Source organism: Eptesicus fuscus, chromosome 20 (genome assembly GCF_027574615.1).
Source record: "Eptesicus fuscus isolate TK198812 chromosome 20, DD_ASM_mEF_20220401, whole genome shotgun sequence".
Classification (NCBI taxonomy): Eukaryota; Metazoa; Chordata; class Mammalia; order Chiroptera; family Vespertilionidae; genus Eptesicus; species Eptesicus fuscus.
This window is the reverse complement of record NC_072492.1, coordinates 11986906-12009543: the sequence shown is the minus strand read 5'-3', so window position 1 is coordinate 12009543 and position 22638 is coordinate 11986906. Positions and strand designations below refer to the sequence as shown.

Sequence of the window (22638 nt, the reverse complement as noted above, 5' to 3'; positions counted from 1 at the left end):
TGAACAACCAGCATTCCTTAGATTGACGTTAATGAACATATTTTAATCACACTCTCACGTTCAAGAAACACACCTTCAACAAAGCACAAAACATTACATCAACAGCTCCAGATGCATTTTACAGACCTTCTGTAATAAAAAACCACAAAGCAGGTGGACTTAAGACTTGTCTAGCAACCAATGTTTCAGTATTTCATGTTATTTACAAATATCTAGATATTCCATAACTTTCATTAAAACTTACTAAATTAGAAAGAAATCGTTGAAATAAGCTAAAGTGATTTGTGTAGGTGGGTAAGGTATTTTTTTCTATTAGGATAAGACATATCTTCCAGAGTTTTGTATTTTAAAAAATAGCCTAGACAAGAGGTATTGGTGAACTCAGGTATTTCCACTTCAAAGGTTCTGGGACTTTGGGTGCATACAGCCAATTATCTACAAGCCTCTGAAACGAATAGGGGAGCGGTTTGGGGAAGGTACAAGGAGTTGGTGGGCTTTGAATTGTTTTTGGAGGCAAACCTCTGGCCCCTTGAAAACTTCATTTGTAAAACAAGGATAGTCATTTTCAATACCTCAGGGACTGGGTTGCCACTCAAATGTTTGCAAGGGACTGACAAAACCATTCACCCAGTTTTGGAATATTTCTTTCTATTTGGGTACATTTTTCTAGTTTCCAGAAAGCACATACCTCTGAGAGGTATAAGGTCTTTCAGGTATATGAAACCTCTGTCCATCTCCCTTGGGAATGGCAAAACAGGTCCTAGCTGCAAGATAGTCTTAAAATTAATGGTGCCAAACCTCTCTATCACCCACTTTATATTGGGACCAGGTAGGTGGTGTAACAAAAGAAGGTTGGATTCTTTCTTGAGGGTCTCAGGGCCAAGTTTCTCCCATTTGGTGAATATATACTCCAAAAGAGGACTCTCAAGTCACTGTGACCTGGTTCCCCATCTATAGAGAGACATAAGAGCAAGCCAAGTGTTAGAGGCATCTCTGCACGTGTCTGGGCTGTTTGGGGCCATTCTGAGTAGAGTGGTTACCCCGTGAAGCCATCTCTCAGGCTCTCTTGGAAGATAATAAAGAAGAAAAGATGATTAGCAAACGTTTGGTCAGTCTCAAGCTTAATTTCCTCCTGGAAGGTTCCTTTAAAATCATTAATTTCCCTTTTGGTTCAGTATCTGCTTCACTTATTCAAGGTATATATGTAACTATTCTGGAAAAAGAATATCTAAGCATCACTGATTTCATTAAAAAGAAAAAAAGCCCACTCATTTAACAGGTGAATTGGGGAAGATTTGATAAGCAATCCACATATATATATTCCCATAACATTCCCTAGTTGGAAGGAAACAGGTTTTGATTAAAAAACAGACATTCGTAGGGAAGCTTTATTCCGATGGTGAAAGCAATTAATTGGGCTCGGTTTAGAACAAATAAAGCAGCCTTAGTATATACAGAGTACTTAATGACTTCTCCCCTCCCTTTTTAAAAAAATAGATTTTCATTGCTTTCAGAGAGGAAGGGAGAGGGAGAGAGAGATTAGAAACATCAATGATGAGAGAGAATCATCAATTGGCTGACTCCATGCCTCCTACTGGGGATAGAGCCCACAACCTGGGCATGTGCCCTTGACCAGAATCAAACCTAGGACCCTTCAGTCCGCAGGCAAATAATCTATCTCCTGAGCTAAACTGGTTATGGCAGTGGCTTCCCTTTTAATGATAATTTAAAATTCTCCCAAAGTATCCGTGAGAAGGGGAAACACACTTGGAGCCACCCTATGCTTGTTTGTGTTTCTTTACTTTTTCTAAATCCTATTTCAGTTTCCTATAATCCTTAAAGTGGGCAGACGTCTCTACAGGAGTTTTCTTACAATCTTATTTAGTAATTCTGTTGCTTTTGCCCCCAGAATCCAGGAGTATATTAATTGGAATAGATTAGAATAGCCAGGATTACATGTTCTAACAGTTAAATTTCTTTGTGAACCAATCAGGGCCATAGAAAAAAAAATCAAGAAAAATTTCTGGTTCCTCACTGGCTGAGAGCAGCTTTTCTCCAAAGGGAGCTGTTGGAATCCTATCCTCATTTTTCCTTAAGTCAGTAGGGAGTGGTAGTGGAGGAGACAGAAGGGGAAGGAAGAAGGGAAGGTAAGGAACACGTCTGGGCAAGGAAGCTCAGAGAGCAAAAGATGTAGTGGAAGTGCTATAGAAGGGGGAGAAGGGGATATTAGCATTTATTAGCTTCAGGAGAGTTCAGAGATAATTTCTGAAATTTATTTTTTATTATTTATTATTTTTTAATTTAATAAGTCTTTATTGTTCAGATTATTACAATTGTTTCTCCTCCCCCCCCTCATAGCTCCCCTCCACCCGTTTCCTACCCCACGCTCTGCCCTTACCTCACTCCACACTGTCCTCATCCATAGGTGTATGATTTTTGTCCAGTCTCTTCCCGCAACCCCCACACCCCTTTTCCCCTGAGTATTATCAATCCACTCCCTTTCTATGCCCCTGATTCTATTATGTTCACCAGTTTTTTTGTTCCTCAGATTTTAATTTTTTTTTATTTTTATTTTTTTAAAAAAATATATTTTATTGATTTTTTACAGAGAGGAAGGGAGAGGGACAGAGAGCCAGAAACATCGATGAGAGAGAAACACCGACCAGCTGCCCCCTGCACACCCCCTACTGGGGATGTGCCCGCAACCAATGTACATGCCCCCGACCGGAATCGAACCTGGGACCCTTTAGTCCGCAGACCGACGCTCTATCCACTGAGCCAAACCGGTTTTGGCTGTTCCTCAGATTTTTAATTGACTTGATTTTTAGAATCACTTGTTGATAGATATGCCTTTGTTGTTCATAATTTTTATCTTTACTTTTTTTCTTCTTCTTCCTCTTCTTAAAGAATACGTTTCAGCATTTCATATAATACTGGTTTGGTGGTGATGAACTCTTTTACCTTTTTCTTATCTGTGAAGCTCTTTATCTGCCCTTCAATTCTGAATGATAACTTTGCTGGGTAGAGTAATCTTGGTTGTAGGTTCCTGCTGTTCATCAATTTGAATATTTCTTGCCACTCCCTTCTGGCCTGCATAGTTTCTGTTGAGAAATAAGCTGACAATCGTATGGGTACTCCTTTGTAGGTAATTAACTGTTTTTCTCTTGCTGCTTTTAATATTCTCTCTTTGTCTTTTGCTCTTGGCATTTTAATTATGATGTGTCTTGGTGTGGTCCTCTTTGGATTCCTTTTGTTTGGGGTTCTGTGCGCCTCCTGGACTTGTAAGTCTATTTCTTCCACCAGGTGGGGGAAGTTTTCAGTCATTATTTCTTCAAATAAGTTTTCAGTATCTTGCTCTCTCTCTTCTTCTGGCACCCCCATAATTCAGGTGTTGGTACGGTTGAAGTTGTCCCAGAGGCATCTTACACTATCTTCAACTTTTTGGATTGTTTTTTCTTTTTGCTTTTCCAGTTGATTGTTTTTTGCTTCTTTGTATTTCAAATCTTTGACTTGATTCTTGTGTTCCTCTAGTCTACTGTTGGGTCTCTGTATATTATTTTTTATTTCAGTCAGTGTATGCTTAATATCTAGTTGGTCCTTTTTCATATCCTTGAGGGTCTCACTAAATTTGTTAGCTTTTTCTAGGAAATTCTTGAAAAACCTTATAACCGTGGTTTTGAACTATATATCCATTTGTTTGTTTTCCTCCATTTCTTTCGTTTGTGATTTGTTTCTTTGTCTCTGCATTTTCACTGCTCCCTGAGTTGGTAGGGTAGCTTTGTGTGCTAGGTGTCCCATATGGCCCAGTGGGTCGTTACCTAAGGTGGAAACTCTTGGTGCACCCCTTTGTGGACTGTGTGTACAGCCTTGTTGTACTTAAGTCTTGATTGTTGTTGGTATCACTGACAGGTCAGTTGGCTGAGAGGATCAGCTGTGTCTAAGCTGGGAGAACTTTTGTGCTGGAGACAGCCTTATGAGACAAGACTTGCAAAATTGCAAAAGTCTCTGTGCTCAGCTTGGATGTGGTGGAGCCTCAAGGCTGAGCAGACAGTCTTGGCTTCCCATCAGCCCTGCCCTATGAGGCCCCTGGGTCTCAGTGTCCCTCGGTAATTGCTGCTAGCACCTCTGAGAGAAAGCCACCCTCGAGTTTCGCCCACTGCCAGACAGTCCAGTTTCTCCCCCAATGAATATCCTTGATTCCCAGATTCTTGCCCAGAGCTGGAGTTCAGCACAGTCAGGAGCTTCCGGTTCCCTCCAGATAGAGAAAGCCAGTGGCACACTCAGCAGTCAGTCCTCTCTGAGTGCACTTGTGCACGCGCCTCCGGACCCCTGCCTTTCGTGGCTCCCCTGAGTTTCCGCCTGACAGTCCAGATTCCCCCATAAGAGCATTAGTCCCCAGGGGCTCGCCCGGAACTGGGGTTCAGTGCAGTTGGAACTGGGGTTCAGTGCAGTCAGGAGCTTCTGACTCCCTTCTGCTAGGGAAAGCTAGTGGCAACCTCAGCAGTCAGTCTTCTCTGTGCGCACTTGCGCACACGCCTCCAGACCCCTGCCCGCCGCGGCTCCCCCAAGTTTCCATGTGCCTTTCTCTCTACCTGACAGTCCAGACTCCCCCTGTATGAGCCTGGTTCCACAGGGTCTCACCCAGAACTGGGGTTCAGCGCAGTCGGGACTGGGGTTCAGTGCAATCGGGAGTTTCCTTCTCCCTCCTGCCAGAGAAAACCTGCCAGGCACTCTGCCGCCCGTCCTCTCTGCGCGCGTGTCTCGGTACCTCAACCCTTTGCAGCTCCTCTGATTCTCCGTGAGCTGTTCTCTTTCCTTCTAGTTGTAGAATTTCCACTCATCCAGCCTTCCTGCGGTTCTGGATGATGTCGGTTCTGTCTTTTAGTTGTAGTGTTGAAATTGTTGTGCGAGGCTGCAGTTTAGGTGCTTACCTATGTCACCATCTCGGTTTCTCCCCTATGTTGTTATTTTTTCTGAAATTTCTTTTTAAAAAAATAAATCTTTATTGTTCAAATTATTACAGTTGTTTCTCTTCCCCCCACCCTATATAGCTCCCCTCCACTCAGTTCCCACACCACCCTATGCCCTTACTCCCTCCATAGTCCTCGTCCATAGGTGTAAGCTTTTTGTGCAATCTATTCCCACACCCCTCACACCTTCATCCTCCCGAGAATTGTCAGTCCACTCCCTTTCTATGCCCATGATTCTATTATATTCACCAGTTTATTTTGTTCTTCAGATTTTTTATTCACTTGATATTTTGAATCACTTGTTGATAGATATGTATTTGTTGTCACTTTGTTGTTCATAATTTTTATCTTTACCTTTTTCTTTTCTTAGAGAATACCCTTCAGCATTTTATATAATACTGGTTTAGGTGGTGATGAACTCCTTCAGTTTTTTCTTTTCTGTGAAGCTCTTTATCTGACCTTCAATTCTGAATGATAGTTGTGCCGGGTAGACTAATCTTGGTTGTTGGTTCTTGCTGTTCATCACTTTGAATATTTCTTGCCACTCCCTTCTGGCTGCATAGTTTCTCTTGAGAAATCAGCTGACAGTCCTATGGGTGCTCCCTTGTAGGTAACTAACTGTTTTTTTCTTGCTGCTTTTAATATTCTCTCTTTGTCTTTTGCCCTTGGCATTTTAATTATGATGTGTCGTGGTGTGGTCCTCTTTGGATTTCTCTTATTTGGGGTTCTCTGCGCTTCCTGGACTTGTAAGTCTATTTCTTTCACCAGATAGCAAAAATTTTCTGTCATTATTTCTTCAAATAGGTTTTCAATATTTTGTTCTCTCTCTTCTCCTGGCACCCCCATAATTCAGGTGTTGGTACGGTTGAAGTTGTCCCAGAGGCTCCTTACACTCTCTTCAGATTTTTGAATTATTTTTTTATTTTGCTTTTCCAGTTGGGTGTTTTTTGCTTCTTTGTATTTCAAATCTTTGACTTGATTCTTCCGTTCCTCTAGTCTGCTGTTGGATCTCTGTATATTATTCTTTATTTCAGTCAGTGTATACTTCATTTCTGATTGGTCCTTTTTCAAATCTTTGAGGGTCTTACTAAATTTCTCGCAGGTTTCTAGAAGATTCTTGAGTAACCATATAACTGTGGTTTTGAACTCTTTATCCAGTATTTTGCTTTCATCCATTTCTTTCATTTGTGACTTGTTTATTTGTCTCCACATTTTGGCTGCTTCCCTGTTTTTGTTTCTATGTACTGGGTAGCTGCTAAGTATCCTTGAGTTGATAGAGTGGCCTTGTGTGGTTATTGTTTTATAGGGCCCAGTGGCTCACCCTCCCCAGTCACCCAAGGTGGACGCTCTTGGTGTACCCCTTTGTGGTCTGTTTGCATAATCTTCTTGTAGTTAACCGTTGATTGCTGTTGATATTACTGGGAGGAATTGCCCTCCAGGACAATTGGCTGTGATGACCAGCTGTGTCTACACTGGAAGATCTGTTGCACAGGAGACACCCTTATGGGGCAGGACTTGCTTCAGTGGGGCTTTGGTGCTCACTGAGTCTGCTCCTTGAGTGTGTCTCTTATGGATGTGAAGAGTTGTAATCCAGTATGGTCTCACTCTGACCACTGCGTACACTGGCTCTTGGATCTCCAAGGAGGTGCAAGGTCAGTTATTGTCTGGGGCCGCCCAGCAGGAGCTACAGAGACATCTGCAAATTCCTCCTCTTTGTATGGGGTTTGGAAGTGCCCAGACGAAGCCCAGCTGTGAAGCAAGGCTGCTGCTGCTGCCAGGCAGTGGGCCCTCTTTTGGAATCTCTGGGTCTCTCTGACCCAGCTGCAGTTTGTTTTAGGCAAAAGGACAGGCCATTCATATGCAAAAGCTGATGCACACAGCTTGGGTGGGGTTGTAAATTGGGTGGGGCAGGGTCTCTGAGAATCACCAGGAAAGAGCAAACAGCAATGGATGCCCTGAACCAGAGAAGTCCCAGTTTCTCTGAATCCTGCGCGTGCACCCTCCCTTTTCCCCCTCGTGCAGGAACCATGATTGCTTCGAGTAAGAGTAGGCCTCCCTTGTGTTCCTGTCCTGATGCCAGACAGTCCAGTTTCACCCCGTATGTGCCTGGGTCCCGCAGAATCTCGCCGGGAACTGGAGTTCAGAGCAAGCAGTAGCTTTTATCTCCTTGTTTAAAGAGCAGCACATCCAGGTGCCAGCACTTTCCAAGCCTCCGCACCTCTTACTGGTCTCAATGCGCTTTCTTCACCTCTTCTAGTTGTGGAACTTCCACTCAGCCAGCTTTCCCGTGGTTCTGGGTGGTAGTTGTTCTGCCATTTAGTTGTAGTTTTGAGGTGGTTGTGAGAGGCAGCAAGTATAGGTGATTACCTATGCTGCCATCTTAATTTCTTATGAATTTCTTTTTTAAGGAGAGTTTATTGGTGCTTGTCCTTAGAAGTTTCTAATTTCCAAATCAAGATATGCTTCCTATTCATTCAATCAGTTTAATTTTCAGGCCGGCATTTTTCTAGTTTTTTTTTTTTTTTTTTCATGCGAAAAATTAACTTAGGCACGCAAAGACAACTGTATATTGGTCACTTTATATTTGATATTTTGTAGTTAAATCTTCCCATTTCTGTAAAGCACTTGCAAGTCAAGGCTCCCTATCAGGGATATTAATGAGGGCTGGAGTCTGGGAGTTCCCAGCCGTGGAGGCACATGTTAACTAGAGCTGTGTTTGCTGCTGTTGTTATTATTGTTGTTTGGTGTCTGCAGTGTCTCAGCACATTTTAGAGGGGTGTTATGTAGTGGGTTGAAATTTGTTGCTTTATGGGTTGAGCTACACGATGCTCACTCCCCTAGAGTCTCATTCAACCCTCTTATGTGCCTCAGTTTCTCTCCCTGCTGTGTAAAACAACCAGAAAGGCTACCAGTGCAGGTGGACCAAACCTGATTAGTGCTCCCCCTGAAGAGCCAGGTAGTTTAGTTACAGTTTAACTGCATGTTGTGAGGAATGACCTCTGACACATCCGCAAAGATCCACAGTTATCTAAGAACACCTCAGATTCGTGCAGCAAGGAGGATGTGCCCCTTCAAGTTCTTCTGAGCTGAACAAGATCAGCTCTCATTTATACAGCCCAGGTTTTCCCCCCAGACTCTCAAAAGGCAATTCCAATAGAAAAGCCAGAACCAGGCCCATTTTTCCTCCTGTCTCTCCTTAGCCTGGGATGTGTCAACCGTTAACCTTAGTTCCACCAAGAGTATTCAAAAATATGGCTCAAATAAAGTCAGCAGCACAAGCAAGGGAAGGTCCTGGGTCCAAGAGACAAGTCACACAAGTTCACCTGATGGGCAGGGAACTGGTGGGTCAATGGGCCCTTTGCTGCATCCCAGCACCAGGTGTAGGTCTGCAGGGTGGTGCTGGGTGAGCTTTTCTGGGATCCTGCTGAATTGTGCCAAGTAAATGTCAATGTAAGAAGCAGTAAAAACTGTGAACCATTGTTGCGATTTTATCTGAGCCAAACTGTCAATTGCCTTGAAGCAAAATCTCAATGGATTGAAATAATGCTCTGGAGAATGGCAGTTTTCACCTTATTTTAGATATTACAGTCAAAAGTGGAGATGTATGTGGGTTGCATGAAATCCATTGGTGACAGATTGGATAAAAAGTAAAATGATAGGCACATCCTTCTTTCCCATAGGTGGATATAGGATAGAACAGCCAATAATGAACTCAGTACCAATGAGGGGATTTGTGGTCTCCACAGAGCACAGAGTGTCCAGAACAAGAAAAATTCCTTTGACATTCTAAACCTATGTTCAGTTAAGGTAAAGGAAGGTTCAGTGAAGGAAAAGATGGACCTTTTTTTAGAGAAGATTCCAGCCTAGGACACGGCGACCCACCATAAACTGCTTTTAGTTCAAAAGTTTTAACTTTAGGACATCCTTTGTGATAACTTTAGGTCTCTGAGTTTAAAAGACCACCACCCAGGCCTTCCCTGACCTAATACAGGTTAGCCAGTGGTCACTTTTTGTGTCTCCACACTCGACCACTTATGCCCCACCTCTTGTCACCAATCATGTCCCTCCTCTATCCCACCACAGGAGGACACACCATCAACCCTGAGTAGGAAAAGGACCAGAAAGGTGCCAGCAGCTGCAGCTTCCTCACGAACTCTGGGCCTGGCCAGCACATCCACTGGGCTCAAAACACAGGTACCCCAGAAGCTGTTTGCCACCTGGGAGGTGGACTACTCCAGCCCCACCTGCGTGCCCAGATGGTGCAGTCTCACTTTAAAGAAGCTAGTGATCTTCAAGAAGCTGGCAAAGGACCTTAACTTTGTGGTGATTTCCTTCAAGATGCAGGACTGCAAGGGCATCCTGAGGTCCCAAGAGATTGTGCTGCCCTCCAGGGGACCAGTGGAGACCGACCTTGCTCTGACCTTCTCCCTGCAGTACTCCCACTTCCTCAAGGGAGAAGGCAACAAGCTACAGGTCATGCTGGAGCAGAGGAAGCTCTTTAAGAACAGGACCGTCCTGGGCTACAAGACACTGGCCACGGGCGCCATCCACATGGCTGAGGTCATGCAGCGAAACCAAAAGTGTGGCCAGATGCTGAGCCTCTACAGCAGTGTCAAGGAGTCCTCCACCAAGGTGGCCGAAATCTGGATCTCCTCCCTGTGCAGTCAGCCCATCGAACATGAGGACAGTGCCATGCAGGCCAGCCCGAAGGCCAAGTCTGCAGGTAACTACACCGAGGGGCAGGATGAGAGCTCCTTTTCTGAGCGGGAGGCCAGTTGCAGTAGAAAGCACAGACAGGACCTGCCCATCGACCACGAGGACAGCGCCAGGCAAGCCAGTCCCAAGGCTGAGTCCTCGGATACCTACTATGACTGCAAGTGTGAGGACTTCTTCTCACAGCTGGAGGCCAGCTCCAATGACACCCACAGGCAGGACCAGGAGGAGGATGACTACAATGAGGGGAATCCGGAAGTCAGAAGAAGGACCATGACCGGGCAACAGACCTACCATGAGAAAGTCCTGTTATGGCTACAAACAGTCCAAGTGTCGGAGGAGGTCCTGGACCCTGAGCAGGACCATGGGGAGCATGTCTCAGAGGTGGAAGAGGACCTGGACCTCCTGTATGACATGCTGGAGAACCCCAGTGACAGTGGCCCCGACACTGAGGACTATGACAGCGTCCTCAGCACCCCCACACCTAAGCTCAGGCCATACTTCGAAAGCCTATCTAGCGGCCCAGACGTGAAGGACAATCACAGTGTCCTCAGCAGCCCCAATCCCAAGCTCAGGCCATGCATCGAGGGCCTGTCAGACTCCAGCTTGCAGATGGAGATGTGGGGCCTCCACAGCGCCAGGATCCAAAAGGAGCCTCTGAGTCTGGCCCACCTGCCTGGGAACACGTGTGCCCCGGGAGGCAAGCAGCAAAGCCACAGTGACTCCAAATTTGTGTCAGACAGCACACCCACCACTAAAGTGGACAAGATCAGGATGGCCTCCCTGTCCAGCCAGCCCATCGAACATGAGGCCAATGCCAGGCAGGCCAGCACCACAGCCCAGACCTCGCCTAACGACTCTGCCGGCCCATCTGAGAGCTTCTTCTTTGAGCAGGCGGCCAGCTACAGTGGCGCCCACAGGCAGCCCCAGGAGAATAACTTTGAGGAAGGGAACCTGATAGTAAGAAGGAGGTGCATGCCCTGGCAACAGAATTACCACCAGAAAGCCGTGGCATCTATGCTCATGGCCCAAGTGTCGGAGGAGGCCGTGTCCTCAGAACAGGCCCTTGTGAGGTATGTCCCCCAAGTGGAGAAGGCCCTGGACCGTCGCCGGTATGACATTGTGGAGAGTTCCAGCGAGAGTAGCCTAGACCTGGAGGACGATATCAGAGTCCCCAGCACCCCAAAGCCCGAGATCAGGCGATCCTTTGACATTATGTCAATTGATAGAGGCCCTGACTCAATGGCTCACAGAGTTCGCTCTCCTAGGCAGCAGCTGGCACAGCTGGAGGACAGTCGGGAGGCAGAGTCCTCTGCCCCGCGTTGGTTCACCAGGAAGCTGCCATCCATAGTGCGCTTCACCAAGTCTCTAGTCATCCCCTCCAGCAGGTCCAAGAGGAAGCAGGCTGGCCACCGAGGCTGTAACACATCCCTCAGTGAGTGGTTCAACAGACCGGACAACGAGGACCCAGAACCACAGAGCCAGCGGCAGATCCCCAGGAAGCCCGTGTGTGACCAGCTAAACAACATCCTCATTTCCCACGACAGGCTGCCTGAGAACATCATCCTGGTCAACACCTCAGACTGGCAGGGCCAGTTACTTTCGGACATCCTGCAGGGGCACACGCTGCCCATGGTGTGCACTTGCTCCACAGATGACGTCCAGGAGGCCTTCAGCATCATCATCTCCTGGATGCAGAGATACTGCACCTGCACTTCCCAGGCCCTGACGCCTGTGAAGATCGCGGTGGCAGGAGCACAGCCCTACTTCAGCGCTGTGCTGGGGGTCTTCGTGGAGCAGCTGTCCCACCAGCCACCCCAATGGCTAGACTACATGCGCTTCCTGGTCATCCCGCTGGGTTCCCACCCCTTGGCCAGCTACCTGGGCTCCAGGGATTGCCGCTACCACAACTTCTTCCAGGACCTGTACTGGTGGGACATGTTCAACAACCTGGAGCCTCTGAACACCTTGCAGGACACACAGGACGTTGTGTCGAGAATCACAGAGTATGTCACGGGGGCCAACTGTGTCTACCTGCTGCCCATCGCAGAGGCCATGCTCATGTCTAAGCAGCAGCACCCCGACGAGAAGTCCTCAAAAAAACTCATTCCCTTTGTGGGGGCAGTGAAGGTTGGAAGAGTGGAACCATCTTCAGCCATGCCAGGAAACTCAGATGATGCGGCCCCCTCATCCAACACACTCTCTCCCCCGTCAATGAGTGGAGGCCTGTCCTCCCCCAGCCAGAGTGTCCATGCAGAGATGATGGAGCTGCAGGTGGATTACTGGACGGCAGTCCAGCCAATAAACACGAAACGAGTCACGGGGAAGAAAGACCTACCTACTGCCAAAAGCACACTCAAGTGCTTCTTCCAGTCTGTCCAGGTGAGCAGGCTTCCCATCAGTGGTAAGGCCACAGCAACACCCGCCATGTCCATGACAGTGGTCACCAAGGAGAAGGAAGAGACGGCGCCCAAGAAAACCAAGGACGAGGATGTGGAGTCCAAAAGCCAGTGCATCACGGGTATCCGTCGCCTAGTTTGCAAGGCCAAGCACCAGCAGAACATGCTGCCGGTCATCATCGATGGTGTGGAGTGGGACGACGTGACATTCTTCCAGCTGGCAGCCCAGTGGTCCTCCCACGTCAAGCACTTCCCCATCTGCATCTTCGGACACTCCAATTCCACCTTCTAGCCCTGCCCCTCCCCCTGCCCTTCACCCTGCCTTGGCCAAGCCCAGAAGGACCCAGCTGCTTTTCTGTGAACAGTTCAGTTTACTACAGACACAGACCCTGGAAACCCAAAGAGAAACCGTTTTGGGTTCGAATGCGCTCACAGCCTGGAACCTAAGGGGGTTGTCCCTCACTGGGAGCTCCTCACTGCTCTGTTCAATAACCAGAACGCTCTGGCAGGTGGGAGTCAGGAGGGCAGTGTTGAGCTGGAGAATCATGGGAGATGTATTTTGGCCTCAGGATGCCCAACATTCCCAGCGAGAAGGTTCTGGCCTTGAAGACCTACCCTTTCTGGAAGCCAGGACTCTGCTTCCCTGGGGAGCCAGCTCCAGCCTGTACCCGTCCGGCCAGAGGTCAAAGGCTGGCCTCTGATTGTGGACATTCTGAGCAGAACATGGCGGCCAGTCTTCCCAACCTTAGGATCCAGCTGCCAACCAGCCAACTGGCCCCAGCACCACATACTCGGGGTTCCCAATGAACTGCAGCCTCACAGGGAGAAAAAAAGACCTGTATGGTGCACATCGCCCTGGCACACTGGCTAGACAAAGTGGTCGAATTCCTGAGCAGGGAACCCATCTTCGTTCCTGTCTGTTACTACAGAACATTTGCTACCACCCAACAGCTGTGGGACCAATTATTTACCAGGTAAGCCCCTCCCCCTCCAGAGCACATGGTCACCAGGCCACATGTTGGCTGTTTGCCTTCAGGTCACTGAACTGTCTGAGTGTTTGTTCCTCTGAACCCTCGGTGAACCCGGGAGCCAGCTCATAGGGTTATAGTAGGGACTGGCTGGGGTCCTCCTGGAAAGATTTCTTGGGTGCCTAGACAGTGGAGAGGTCTGCTGGAGGGGCTGTGATTGAGCCAATTGGTCGTTTTCTCTTCCTGTTGAGGAAGCCTCTGCCAAATTTGTGATTCTATTTGGGGCCTTGGGCTAAGTTCTTTTCTCATTTCATAAAGAGACTGGAGATGCCATTCGAGGTCCCTGTCCCAGATGAATCCATATCAGAGATGCCAGGGGTGAGAAGTGGAGCCCCAGGGTCACCCAGCTCTATGAGATGGGGCTGGTTTGGGCTCATTCATTCAGCAAATATATTAAAAGCCCAGCCATGTACAGACACATCTCTAGGCACTGACCATAATCCAGCGCACAGAGCAGATCCTAAGTCTGCACTCCAGAGCTTCCTTCTAGTCAGGAGCGATTCAGTCACACTCGGCTGCACAGGCTCGTAGTGTCCACAGGACTGCCGATGTGACGTCCTCCTGGCCTCCTCTCCCTATGGCTGCATCTTCCCGTATTGTGAAGAGGAAGGTGAACCTCTGTTCCAGCAGAAAACGTGAGTCTGTTTTGGGTCAGAGCCAGGAGGGGAGTATGGGGAGTGTGAATTCAAGGTTCTGGCAGAACCCTGGATCCCACACATGGTGGGATTTCTGCAAGAGGGCGGAGGTCTGAGGGCTTCTCCTAGGAAAAAGGACACGAGTCAGAGAGCTGTGCATGTGGATATGGGTGGTGTGGGCAAGCAGTGGGAGCTCAGTGATAGAGTCAGACCCTCAGAAAATTCATACCCTTCCGCTCCTAATCCCAGCCCTGCCTGCACCCCTACCCGGGACCTTGCTCACTAACGGGGTAGAACCTCATCAGTGGCAGCTTGGCCCGTGTATTCCACCCTGTGGGAGTTGAATTTAAGTGGGAGGCAAAGAACCACATGGGACAGCTAGTGAATTATGCAGCATGTAGGAGCAGGAGCCAAAGATTGAGGTGATAGGAAGGCCCTGGGGATTGTTCGTTCGCTCATTGGTCAGTATTCCTGAAGCACCTACCCTGTGCCAATGAGTGACATGAACAGGGTGGACAGCAGCCCCCTTCAGTCCTAATGGGAGGGAACAGGGACACTGAGACAGCATGTAAGGTTTCCTTGAAGAAGAAGACAGGTGGTTCCCTCATTGATCCAGATCTGTTAGTTAGGATTGCTTTCTGCCAGGCAGCCCCTCCTGGGTGACCAGGCGCGTCTCTGTCAGGACTGCCAGGTTGAAGGTGGACAAGGAGTAGGTTTGGCTTCTGGATGGGCAGGAGCAGGAGGCAAAGGACCTCTGGGAGGGCCATGTGGAAGGAAAGGGCACACCTCAGACTCTGCTGCCCCCCTCCTCTCTCTCTCCCCAGGGCCATCTCCTGCATCCTGGGCATCTGGCTGGACCAGCACCTCCAGAATTTCTCAGCCTGATGATGCTGTTGGCCTCCACAGAGCTCAACTTCCCAGTCTCTGACCTGCCAAACCAGGCCCAGTGCCTCCATTCATGGCAGAGCACCTGAGCCCACTGAGGCCGAGACAGGAGGAGGCGGCGGCCTCCGGGGGTGGTGTGGGTGAGTGTGCCTTTGGAAGGCACACAAAAGGCAGTGAGGGTGGTAACATGTCCTCTTCTTGGATCTGCAGAACCAGCTCCAGAGCAACATCAGGAAAACCCTCCAGAGGCAACGCCACCCTAGTGACCTTTCCAGAGCCAGAGCCGGACCCAGGCCCAGCTTTCACTGAACTTCAAGAGGCAGAAGAACCACCTGCAGCATCTCACCCAACTCCTGCGAAGCCAGATCCCGGGCCACAGCACGTGTCAGCTGCCATGGCAGAGAGAGCACCCCCACCCCCATTTAGATGTAGTGTTAAAAGTTTATGTTCATGTTAAATATGCTTATAATTTTAATGTATTTTTTATGATATTTAATAACATAGAGTGTATTGTAGAGAATATTTAATGAAATAATACTAAACATAACCTTAATTTAGATTCTATAAAATTTAACCCTATTAACCCTCAGAGCTTTGAGCAAGTCTGTTTTTCTTACCTTTTCCACCTGCCCTTCCTGGAGCCAGGATTCTGCTTCTCTGGGAGCTGGCTCCCCCCTGTGCCCAGACTCAGAGCTGGGTGGCCAGAGGCCAAGGACTGTCCTCCCATGGAGGCATCCTGAGCCCAACATGGAGGCCAGTCATCCAAGCCCTGGGACTTCATGTTGACCCCACACCACTCACTCATGCTTCCAAATAATCTTGACCCTCACAGGGAAAAAATAAAATAAAATAAAATAGATAAAAGGATGTAGCGTGCAGGCTGTCCAGGAACAGTGACTGGACAAACTGATCAAATACTTGGTGCCCAGCTTTCTGGGAAGTTTCCCCACCTATAAACCCACCCTTCTGTGTTTATAAAGAACATTTGCTACTAACCAACATGGGTGGGACCAACCATGTACCAGGTGAGCCCTGCCCCTCCACAGCACAGTGGCCACTCAGCAACCTGCTTGCTGTGAGTCTTCATGTCACTGCATCTCTCTGAGTGTTTGTTTGTCTGACCATGGGGAATACTGAGGCCCAGCCTCATAGGGTTATTGTAGGGATTGTGTGTGTGTGTGTGTGTGTGTGTGTGTGTGTGTGTGTGTGTGTGCTTCCTCCTGGGAAAAGGCCCTCTGGGTGCCTGGACACTGGAGAGGCATGCTGGAGGGGCTATTGCTGTTCTAATTGGCCATTTTCTCTTCTTAAAGAAAGCTTCTGCCTTATTTGTGATTCTCCTCAGGCCTTAGGCTAAGCTATTTTCTCTTGTGATAAAGACATTGGAGACTCCATTAGGGGTCCCTGTCCTGGGTGAAGCCAGATTAGAAATCCCAGAGGTGAGCAGGGAGACCCCAGGGTCACCCAGCTATCTGAGATGGGGCTGGTTTGGACTCATTCAGTCAGTAAATGCCCTGCCCCCAGGATTGCACTCCAGTGCTTCCTTCTAGTCAGGAGTGATTCAGTCACACTAGGCTGCATGGGCAGGTAGCATCCACAGGACAGTCAATGTGACTTCTTCCTCGAAGTATCGACGCATCTTCTCATATTTCGAAGCAGAAAGTGGATCTCTGGACCAGCAGAAAAAGTGAATGGGCTTTGGATCAGAACCTTAGGGGAGTATGGGGACTGTGACTTGGAGAAGGTGGCAACACCCTGGATCCCACATATGGTGGGATTTCTGCAAGAGGTCAGAGGTCTGAGGGCTTCTGCTAGAAAAAAGGGAGGGAGTCAAAGTGAGCTGTGCATGTGGATTGGGGAAGTGTTGGGTGAGTGGGCAAGGGATGGGGCTGGACCACACAGGGAAGAGCTCCCAGAGGCTGGGGTTTGGCAGGAGCACAGAGCCTCTCAGGTCAGTGCCCAGGGCCTGCAGTCTGGAGGACTTCCTGGGGTGGGGGCTTGAACTGGGACTTCAGTGATGGAGATGGGAGGTTCCCTTCCTTGGAAGGCACACAAAAGGCAGTCATGGTGTAACATGTTCTCTTCCTGGATCTACAGAAGCAGCTCCAGAGCAAGATGAAGAAACACCTAAAGGGGAAACGCCAACACAGTGCCCTCTCCAGAGCCAGAGCAGGCTGCAGGCACAGCTGTCCCTGAACTTCCAGATGTGGACCCACCTGCAGCTTGTGAGCAGCTCACCTCAGCTCCTGGGAGGCCTGTGGTGCCAGATTCTGGGCCACAGCATGTGTCAGCTGCCAAGGCAGATGGGGCTCCCACACCCCTTTATATACAGTTTAAAAATATTTTATATATACTTACAATGTTACTGTATTTTTCTCATACTATTCAGTAACCTACAGTCTATTTTAAAGAAAATGTAATGAGATACTCTTACACATAAATTCAATTTAGATTCTATAAAATTTAACTCTACAATCCTTCAGAGCCTTGAGCAAGTCTGTTTCTTCTGGGCCTCCGTGTTGTTAGTTTGGGTCATAGGTTGGGTATAATTAGTCTCTCAGGAGCCATGTGCTCTATGAATGTGATGTTCCTGGGGACCAAAACAATGGGACTTAGGGGAAAATTGAAGGATGAGCATTGGGGCAGGGACCCTTTATGTCAGGGCTGCCCCTGGTAACCCACATTTGGTTTGACTTCATCTCCCACCAGCACATAGGCAAAGCATGGCCTTAGGCGCCCCCTGGCGTCCACATTGCAGAATGCTGTAGGGTTTAACCAGCAGCAAGCAGTTCCTGAACACTGACTGCCACCTGCACCTGGACAGAAACTCCACCCTGCTCCACTAGCACTGAATAGCATTCTGAGCATCTCCTCTGTTGGCCCATAGCACTGAAGAGGGGACAGGGAATGTCCCAGGGCCCGGGGTCCACACTCACCTCCACAGGCACCGCTTCCAAATCTCCTCTGGGGTCAGAGCCTCTCTCCGCCCTCAGCTCCTGAGCTCTGGTTCAGCTGGGCTTTTTCCTGAGGCTCTTTTGTCTCCCCAGAGCCCAGCGGCCACTCTTTCTCATGCCCCGAGGCTGAACGAGGTTGTGGAGACAGCCTGGCTTCTCCCTTTACATCAGTCCTCTTTGCGCTCCTAACCACCCTGGGGAGAAGGGACTAACACCCTTCTAGGCATCTTGCCCTGGGAAAAGCTGCAATGTGTCAGGAGAAATGGGAATAAGTTTTGGACCAGGCACACAGTCCATGCCCTCAAGATGAGCACCGCTCTGGGCTGACACGGGTATTAAGGAAATTCTAGTGGGATGTGAGGAGTCCTACGGTTGACCTGGTACCACAAGCATTGAGAACACGAGCCTGTCTGGGGATCACACATAAGGCTCCTTAGGATGGGATTCCTAAAGCAAACCAGAAGATGAATAAGGATTTGTCTACTCACTTCACCCAGATTTTTCACGCGCCATGGCAATTGAGGGAAGCATTGTGAGATTAAACAAAGGCTGGAGAAGTACAGGGAGGGTAGGTCTACCTTAGAGGCCATCGGCCATTTTACATTAGGATTGCTGGTAACAGTAGATGGGATGGACTAGAATTTGAACAAATATGTTCTAATAAAAATCGGTTTTAGAGTAAGTCCTGTGTACTGGAACTGCTAAGTATAGACACCAGTGGTGCTAACGTCTTTTCCATCACCATTCTCGTTGGAATACAGCTATATGAGGACAATGACATCATGTGGTTCCCATAGCACAAGTGGGCTTAGGGTGACAGGAAGAGGACATTTCTTTATGGAGAAGTATTGTGTGTCCACTTCCAAAGAGAGTTCCTAAAGAGAACTTGCCATTTCTAGTCTGTGGAGATAAAGGATATTAACCAGTCAAGCCAGGCATTGAGAGACATTTCAGGGAGAGGGAAGAATTAGAAAAGGGAATTGAGTCAGGATACAATAAGGGATGTAGGGGTGGGGTTTCAAGTACTGCGATCATCAGGAGGATGGTTCCCAGGACAGACACAGGGATGGCTGAGCAGAGAGCCAGTCAGACACCAGCTCTGGGAGCCCTGGCATGATGGATCCTAGCAGTGACCAGCAGTCCTGGTGAGGAGGAGAGAAGGGACGCAGATGTTCCTGAGTTTGAGAGCAGGTGGAATGAGAAGGGGAGGGGAATGGGCAATAGTAAGGGGAGAGTGAGGTGTAGGCGGGGAGAAGTCAGACATGCCCTAAATGATGACAAGCTGCAGAGTATGGTGAGGACAGGATGTCCCTTAAGTGGAGGGAGGTGATGGTCTCAGCACTGAGGTGCTAATGAGACAGTGAGGTAGGAGGTGGAGGAGGCAACCTCATGGACAAGTACCGAGTTTCCTGCAGGTGGGACAGAAGGAGATTTTGGAGACAGTTGTCTACTTTGTCCCTAAAGAATGTGGCCTGATTGAGGGGTTAGTAGGAGACTGTGGCAGGAGGTAGGAGTGACCCACTGGGATGATGGGATCTCAGGAGGGGGGCTCCTCAAGCAACAGAAGCATGTTTGGAGGTGGCCCTGTGTATACAGGTGAGTGCTGACTGGTCTGCTGGTACCACGGACACACCCCCACCTGTGGGGAGAGCCATCGCTGTTCAGGTAGCCCCTGTGTCCTGCTTGTTTCTGAAATCCTCAGCTGCTAACACCCTTTATGATCTTGAAAGGCCCAAGAGCAATGACATGACCCTTCCGATGACAGATAAAGGGACCGACCGGTCATTTAGGATGCTCAGCATGACCTCTCCACTCTTCCTCAGTGCCCTCTCCTCCCTGCTCCCCTCCAGTCCTGTCTGCTCAGTGGGAACCCCGAGGTTGTCTGGAATCCAGGCCTAGCTTTACTTCTCACACCTGGAGCACCATCACCAAGTGGTTTCCCCAGGCCCCCAGCTCCTGGCTTTTAACAAACCATTGTGAGGATCAGCTCAGCTCACAGGGTGACTCTCTCACCTCCAGAGGGACAGCCACAGAGTCTTAAATACACACAGATGCACAGTGAGAGAACACAGCTCAGGCGCCCAGGACACAGGAGTAGGGATCCAGGCCTCTCGGCACAGCTGAGTGTCTCATTCCCAGTGCCCACGTGTCCCCAATGACCTCCACGGAGCCCCTGCTTCACTGGTGCCCTCTCCCCTCTGTCCTCAGCGTCATGCTGGGGCAGAAGCTGGCAGGTGTGAGGCGCCGTGTTGATACCTGGGCTCCTGCTCACTCACTGAAGTCCCTTGATTCTCAGATGCCGGACCCAGACTTTGAAGGAACAGCATGGCTGGGGCCAGCAGAATGCTTTGTCCTGCTCACCCCTGGGACCTGGCACGTTGGCTGTACTAGGGAGCAGGGGCAGCTGTGGACAAAAGGCCCTGCTGAGAGAGAGGGTCACTTACGCTGGAGGCCAGAGGGAGGGTACCCTGCTCGCACCTTCCTGGGTAAATCCCCCTGCAAATCCTACAATTAGATTCACCAAGAAGTTGCAGTTTTGACAGCAAATGGAGGCAAAGAAAAGCAGCAAAGAGGCCATATCTGGGAGCGGAGACACTTTATTGATACTCGTCGTCTCAGGAGGCCTCGGTTTGGGTGGGGCTCACTGGCTTCTCCCAAAAGGGTGCCGCTCCGTGGCTCTGATTGTGGCAGTCCATGGCTGTGCCCCCACCAAGGACAGAAACTCAGAACACTGAACATGTCTTCATTCTTGTCCCTTTCCTCCAAGATATGGGACAAGTCATTTTCTCAGAACAGCCCCACATCTAAGCTTAAGGTGACAGGGTGATGGGCCCAGTTCCTCTGGGTCATGAAAGCAGCAAACAGGGCTGTTGACAGTGAGCAGAATTTCAGGTTCCAATAGGGAGGGAGAGGGGCCAAGTCAGAACAGCCTCGTTTCTCTGTGGACAGAGCAGGTGCTGAGCTGAGGGTTGGTGGGCGAGACGATGGTAACTGTCACAGAGTTCAGGTTACGGGACAGTTGCTGAGCCTGGAGGTGAAGCCCCTTCAATCACACAGGCTTTTCTTCCCATAAGTACTAAGATACCTGCTGTGTCCCCGCTAGGCCTTGGGGGTTGCACCGGTGAAAAATCTGACCTGCAGGTTCCTATCTCAGAAGACACACTTGTAGGGGGCACACACCTCCCACAGACACACCTCTAACCAGAGATGTGCAAGCAGCCAGCCTGGTGCTGCTGAGATCTCCTGCCAGTCACCGTCCTCAGGTGTCCCAGGTTTCAGTCTGTTCCATGGTCTTATGGGTAGATCATTTGCTGCCCAAAGATCCCTATCACCAAGATGGGGGTACACGATTAACAGATGTCTCTAATACATCACATGTAAGGTCAAAGACACTTTACAGAGAAAGATCTTTATACATGGCTGCAGGGAGAGAGGTAGGGATAGAGGTGCTCACACAAGGTGGGACACATGATTTTACATGTCTGTGTCACACGTGACAGCTGCCAGACAGTGGATCATCTTATTTTTGTTACTTAGAGGGGATTTACATTAGCTTCCAAATTAAATTGAAGAAAAAAATCAAATGAATATTCCTTAGAGAAATCCTTGAAGTTCATGAAGCACCTTCTGAAGAAGGCGAACTTGTCAATGTTGGAAGTGGGTCAAGGTCATTGTCATGAGCTGCAAGTGCACTGTCCTCCAGTGGACTAGTGAGACATGGCACACGTGTTGTGGGGCCCAAGGTTCTGTAAGCAATGGAAGCAGACACCAAACTGAGCCTGTGCTTGGGCTTGCCTTTAGACCAAAATAAAATTGGTCAGCCGAAACCGGTTTGGCTCAGTGGTTAGAGCGTCGGCCTGTGGACTCGGGGGTCCCAGGTTTGATTCCGGTCAGGGGCATGTACCTTGGTTGCGGGCACATCCCCAGTAGGGGGTGTGCAGGAGGCAGCTGATCGATGTTTCTCTCTCATCGATGTTTCTAACTCTCTGTCCCTCTCTCTTCCTCTCTGTAAAAAATCAATGAAATATATTTTTAAAAAATTGGTCAGAGTCAATATTTTGGGGTGCCTTCTAGTAGAAGTCATTGTCCTGTCATTTCACACTAGGAAGACACAGGCTTTGTCCCAGGTCTGGCATTTCAGGGAATCTGCATTGAGCTTCTGAGTCAGGCCTTGGGTTCCAGGAGAGAAAAGGCAGACAAGGTCCCAGCCCCTGGACTTAAGGGCAGGGGCAGGGAAGTTTGGGGATAATGGGCCTACATCAAAGTGCCATATGTCTGGTTGAAAAAATAGTACATAAACCAAAGCATGTTGATGGAAGCCTTCTGATTAAACAATAAACAGTTTAGAAGATTGGAACACTACCCCTGGACCTATTTGTAAACTTTCATCTACATTTAAAAACAAAGTTATTCCAAATATAGGGTCACCCTTTATTCTCACTCACCGTTCATTTATCATGAGCAATTATCCCTTCCCTGTGGGGAAGCACAGGACTTGGTTGGAATGTCTGTAAGGAGGATTCTCTGAAAGGTGGGGCCTCTGAGGAGACCTGCTGAAGGGGGCAGCCCCTACCTTGACTTTTCCAAACAAGTCCAATCCCCTGGAGTGATTTGTTATAATCTATATGTTTAATCTTTAAAGACCTGACCTTATGAAAGCATATACTTTCTCAAGGATGCTCACCTTGCTGATTGTATCTAGAGGTTAATTTAAGTCAAGCTGTTATGACAATAAAAGCCCAAGGAGGCAGGCGAACAGAGCTACTTGGCGACGATCACCACGCAGTGCCTTAGCCCTCTCTTTCACAGAAACATGTATTAGAGCAATCTGTTCATCTGTGGCTCAGGGTTTGTCCGTCAGCCCAGCCACTGCCCTTTAATAATTTTGAACCTATGATTGCATGGCTGCATAGCACTTTTTATCATATGTTGTATAGAACTGACCTAGAGGTAACTCTAGGCCAACCACCTCTTGTTTGCCTCTGAAAGTGCAGTTCAACTGGTATGAGCTCCAGGTAGCCTCCACATGTCGAATCATTCACTATCCTTCCAGAGCA

General features: G+C 48.8%; 1 protein-coding gene across 2 annotated transcripts; it reads left to right on the top strand.

The window, feature by feature from the left end:
• The first annotated feature begins 9065 nt into the window (after positions 1-9065).
• LOC129147454 (phosphofurin acidic cluster sorting protein 2-like) lies at positions 9066-15088 on the top strand. 2 transcript variants are annotated; one of them, XM_054709641.1, is made up of 3 exons: positions 9066-10417; positions 10913-13056; positions 14570-15088. In XM_054709641.1, the coding sequence occupies exons 1-2, from the start codon at positions 9309-9311 to the stop codon at positions 12372-12374; spliced, it is 2571 nt and encodes an 856-aa protein (XP_054565616.1). In that variant the 5' UTR covers positions 9066-9308; the 3' UTR covers positions 12375-13056; positions 14570-15088. The 2 variants fall into 2 exon arrangements, 1 of the variants encoding a protein (XP_054565616.1); XR_008554812.1 differs by lacking the exons at positions 9066-10417; positions 10913-13056 and adding an exon at positions 13419-13745.
• Positions 15089-22638: the final 7550 nt, after the last annotated feature.

Bases quoted from the DNA above. Each gene is read 5' to 3' on its own strand.
- LOC129147454 (XM_054709641.1), top strand. From the start codon at position 9,309: ATGCAGGACTGCAAGGGCATCCTGAGGTCCCAAGAGATTGTGCTGCCC. The intron at 10,418-10,912 runs GTCAGACAGCAC...GTCAATTGATAG, and splicing joins CACAGTGACTCCAAATTTGT to AGGCCCTGACTCAATGGCTC.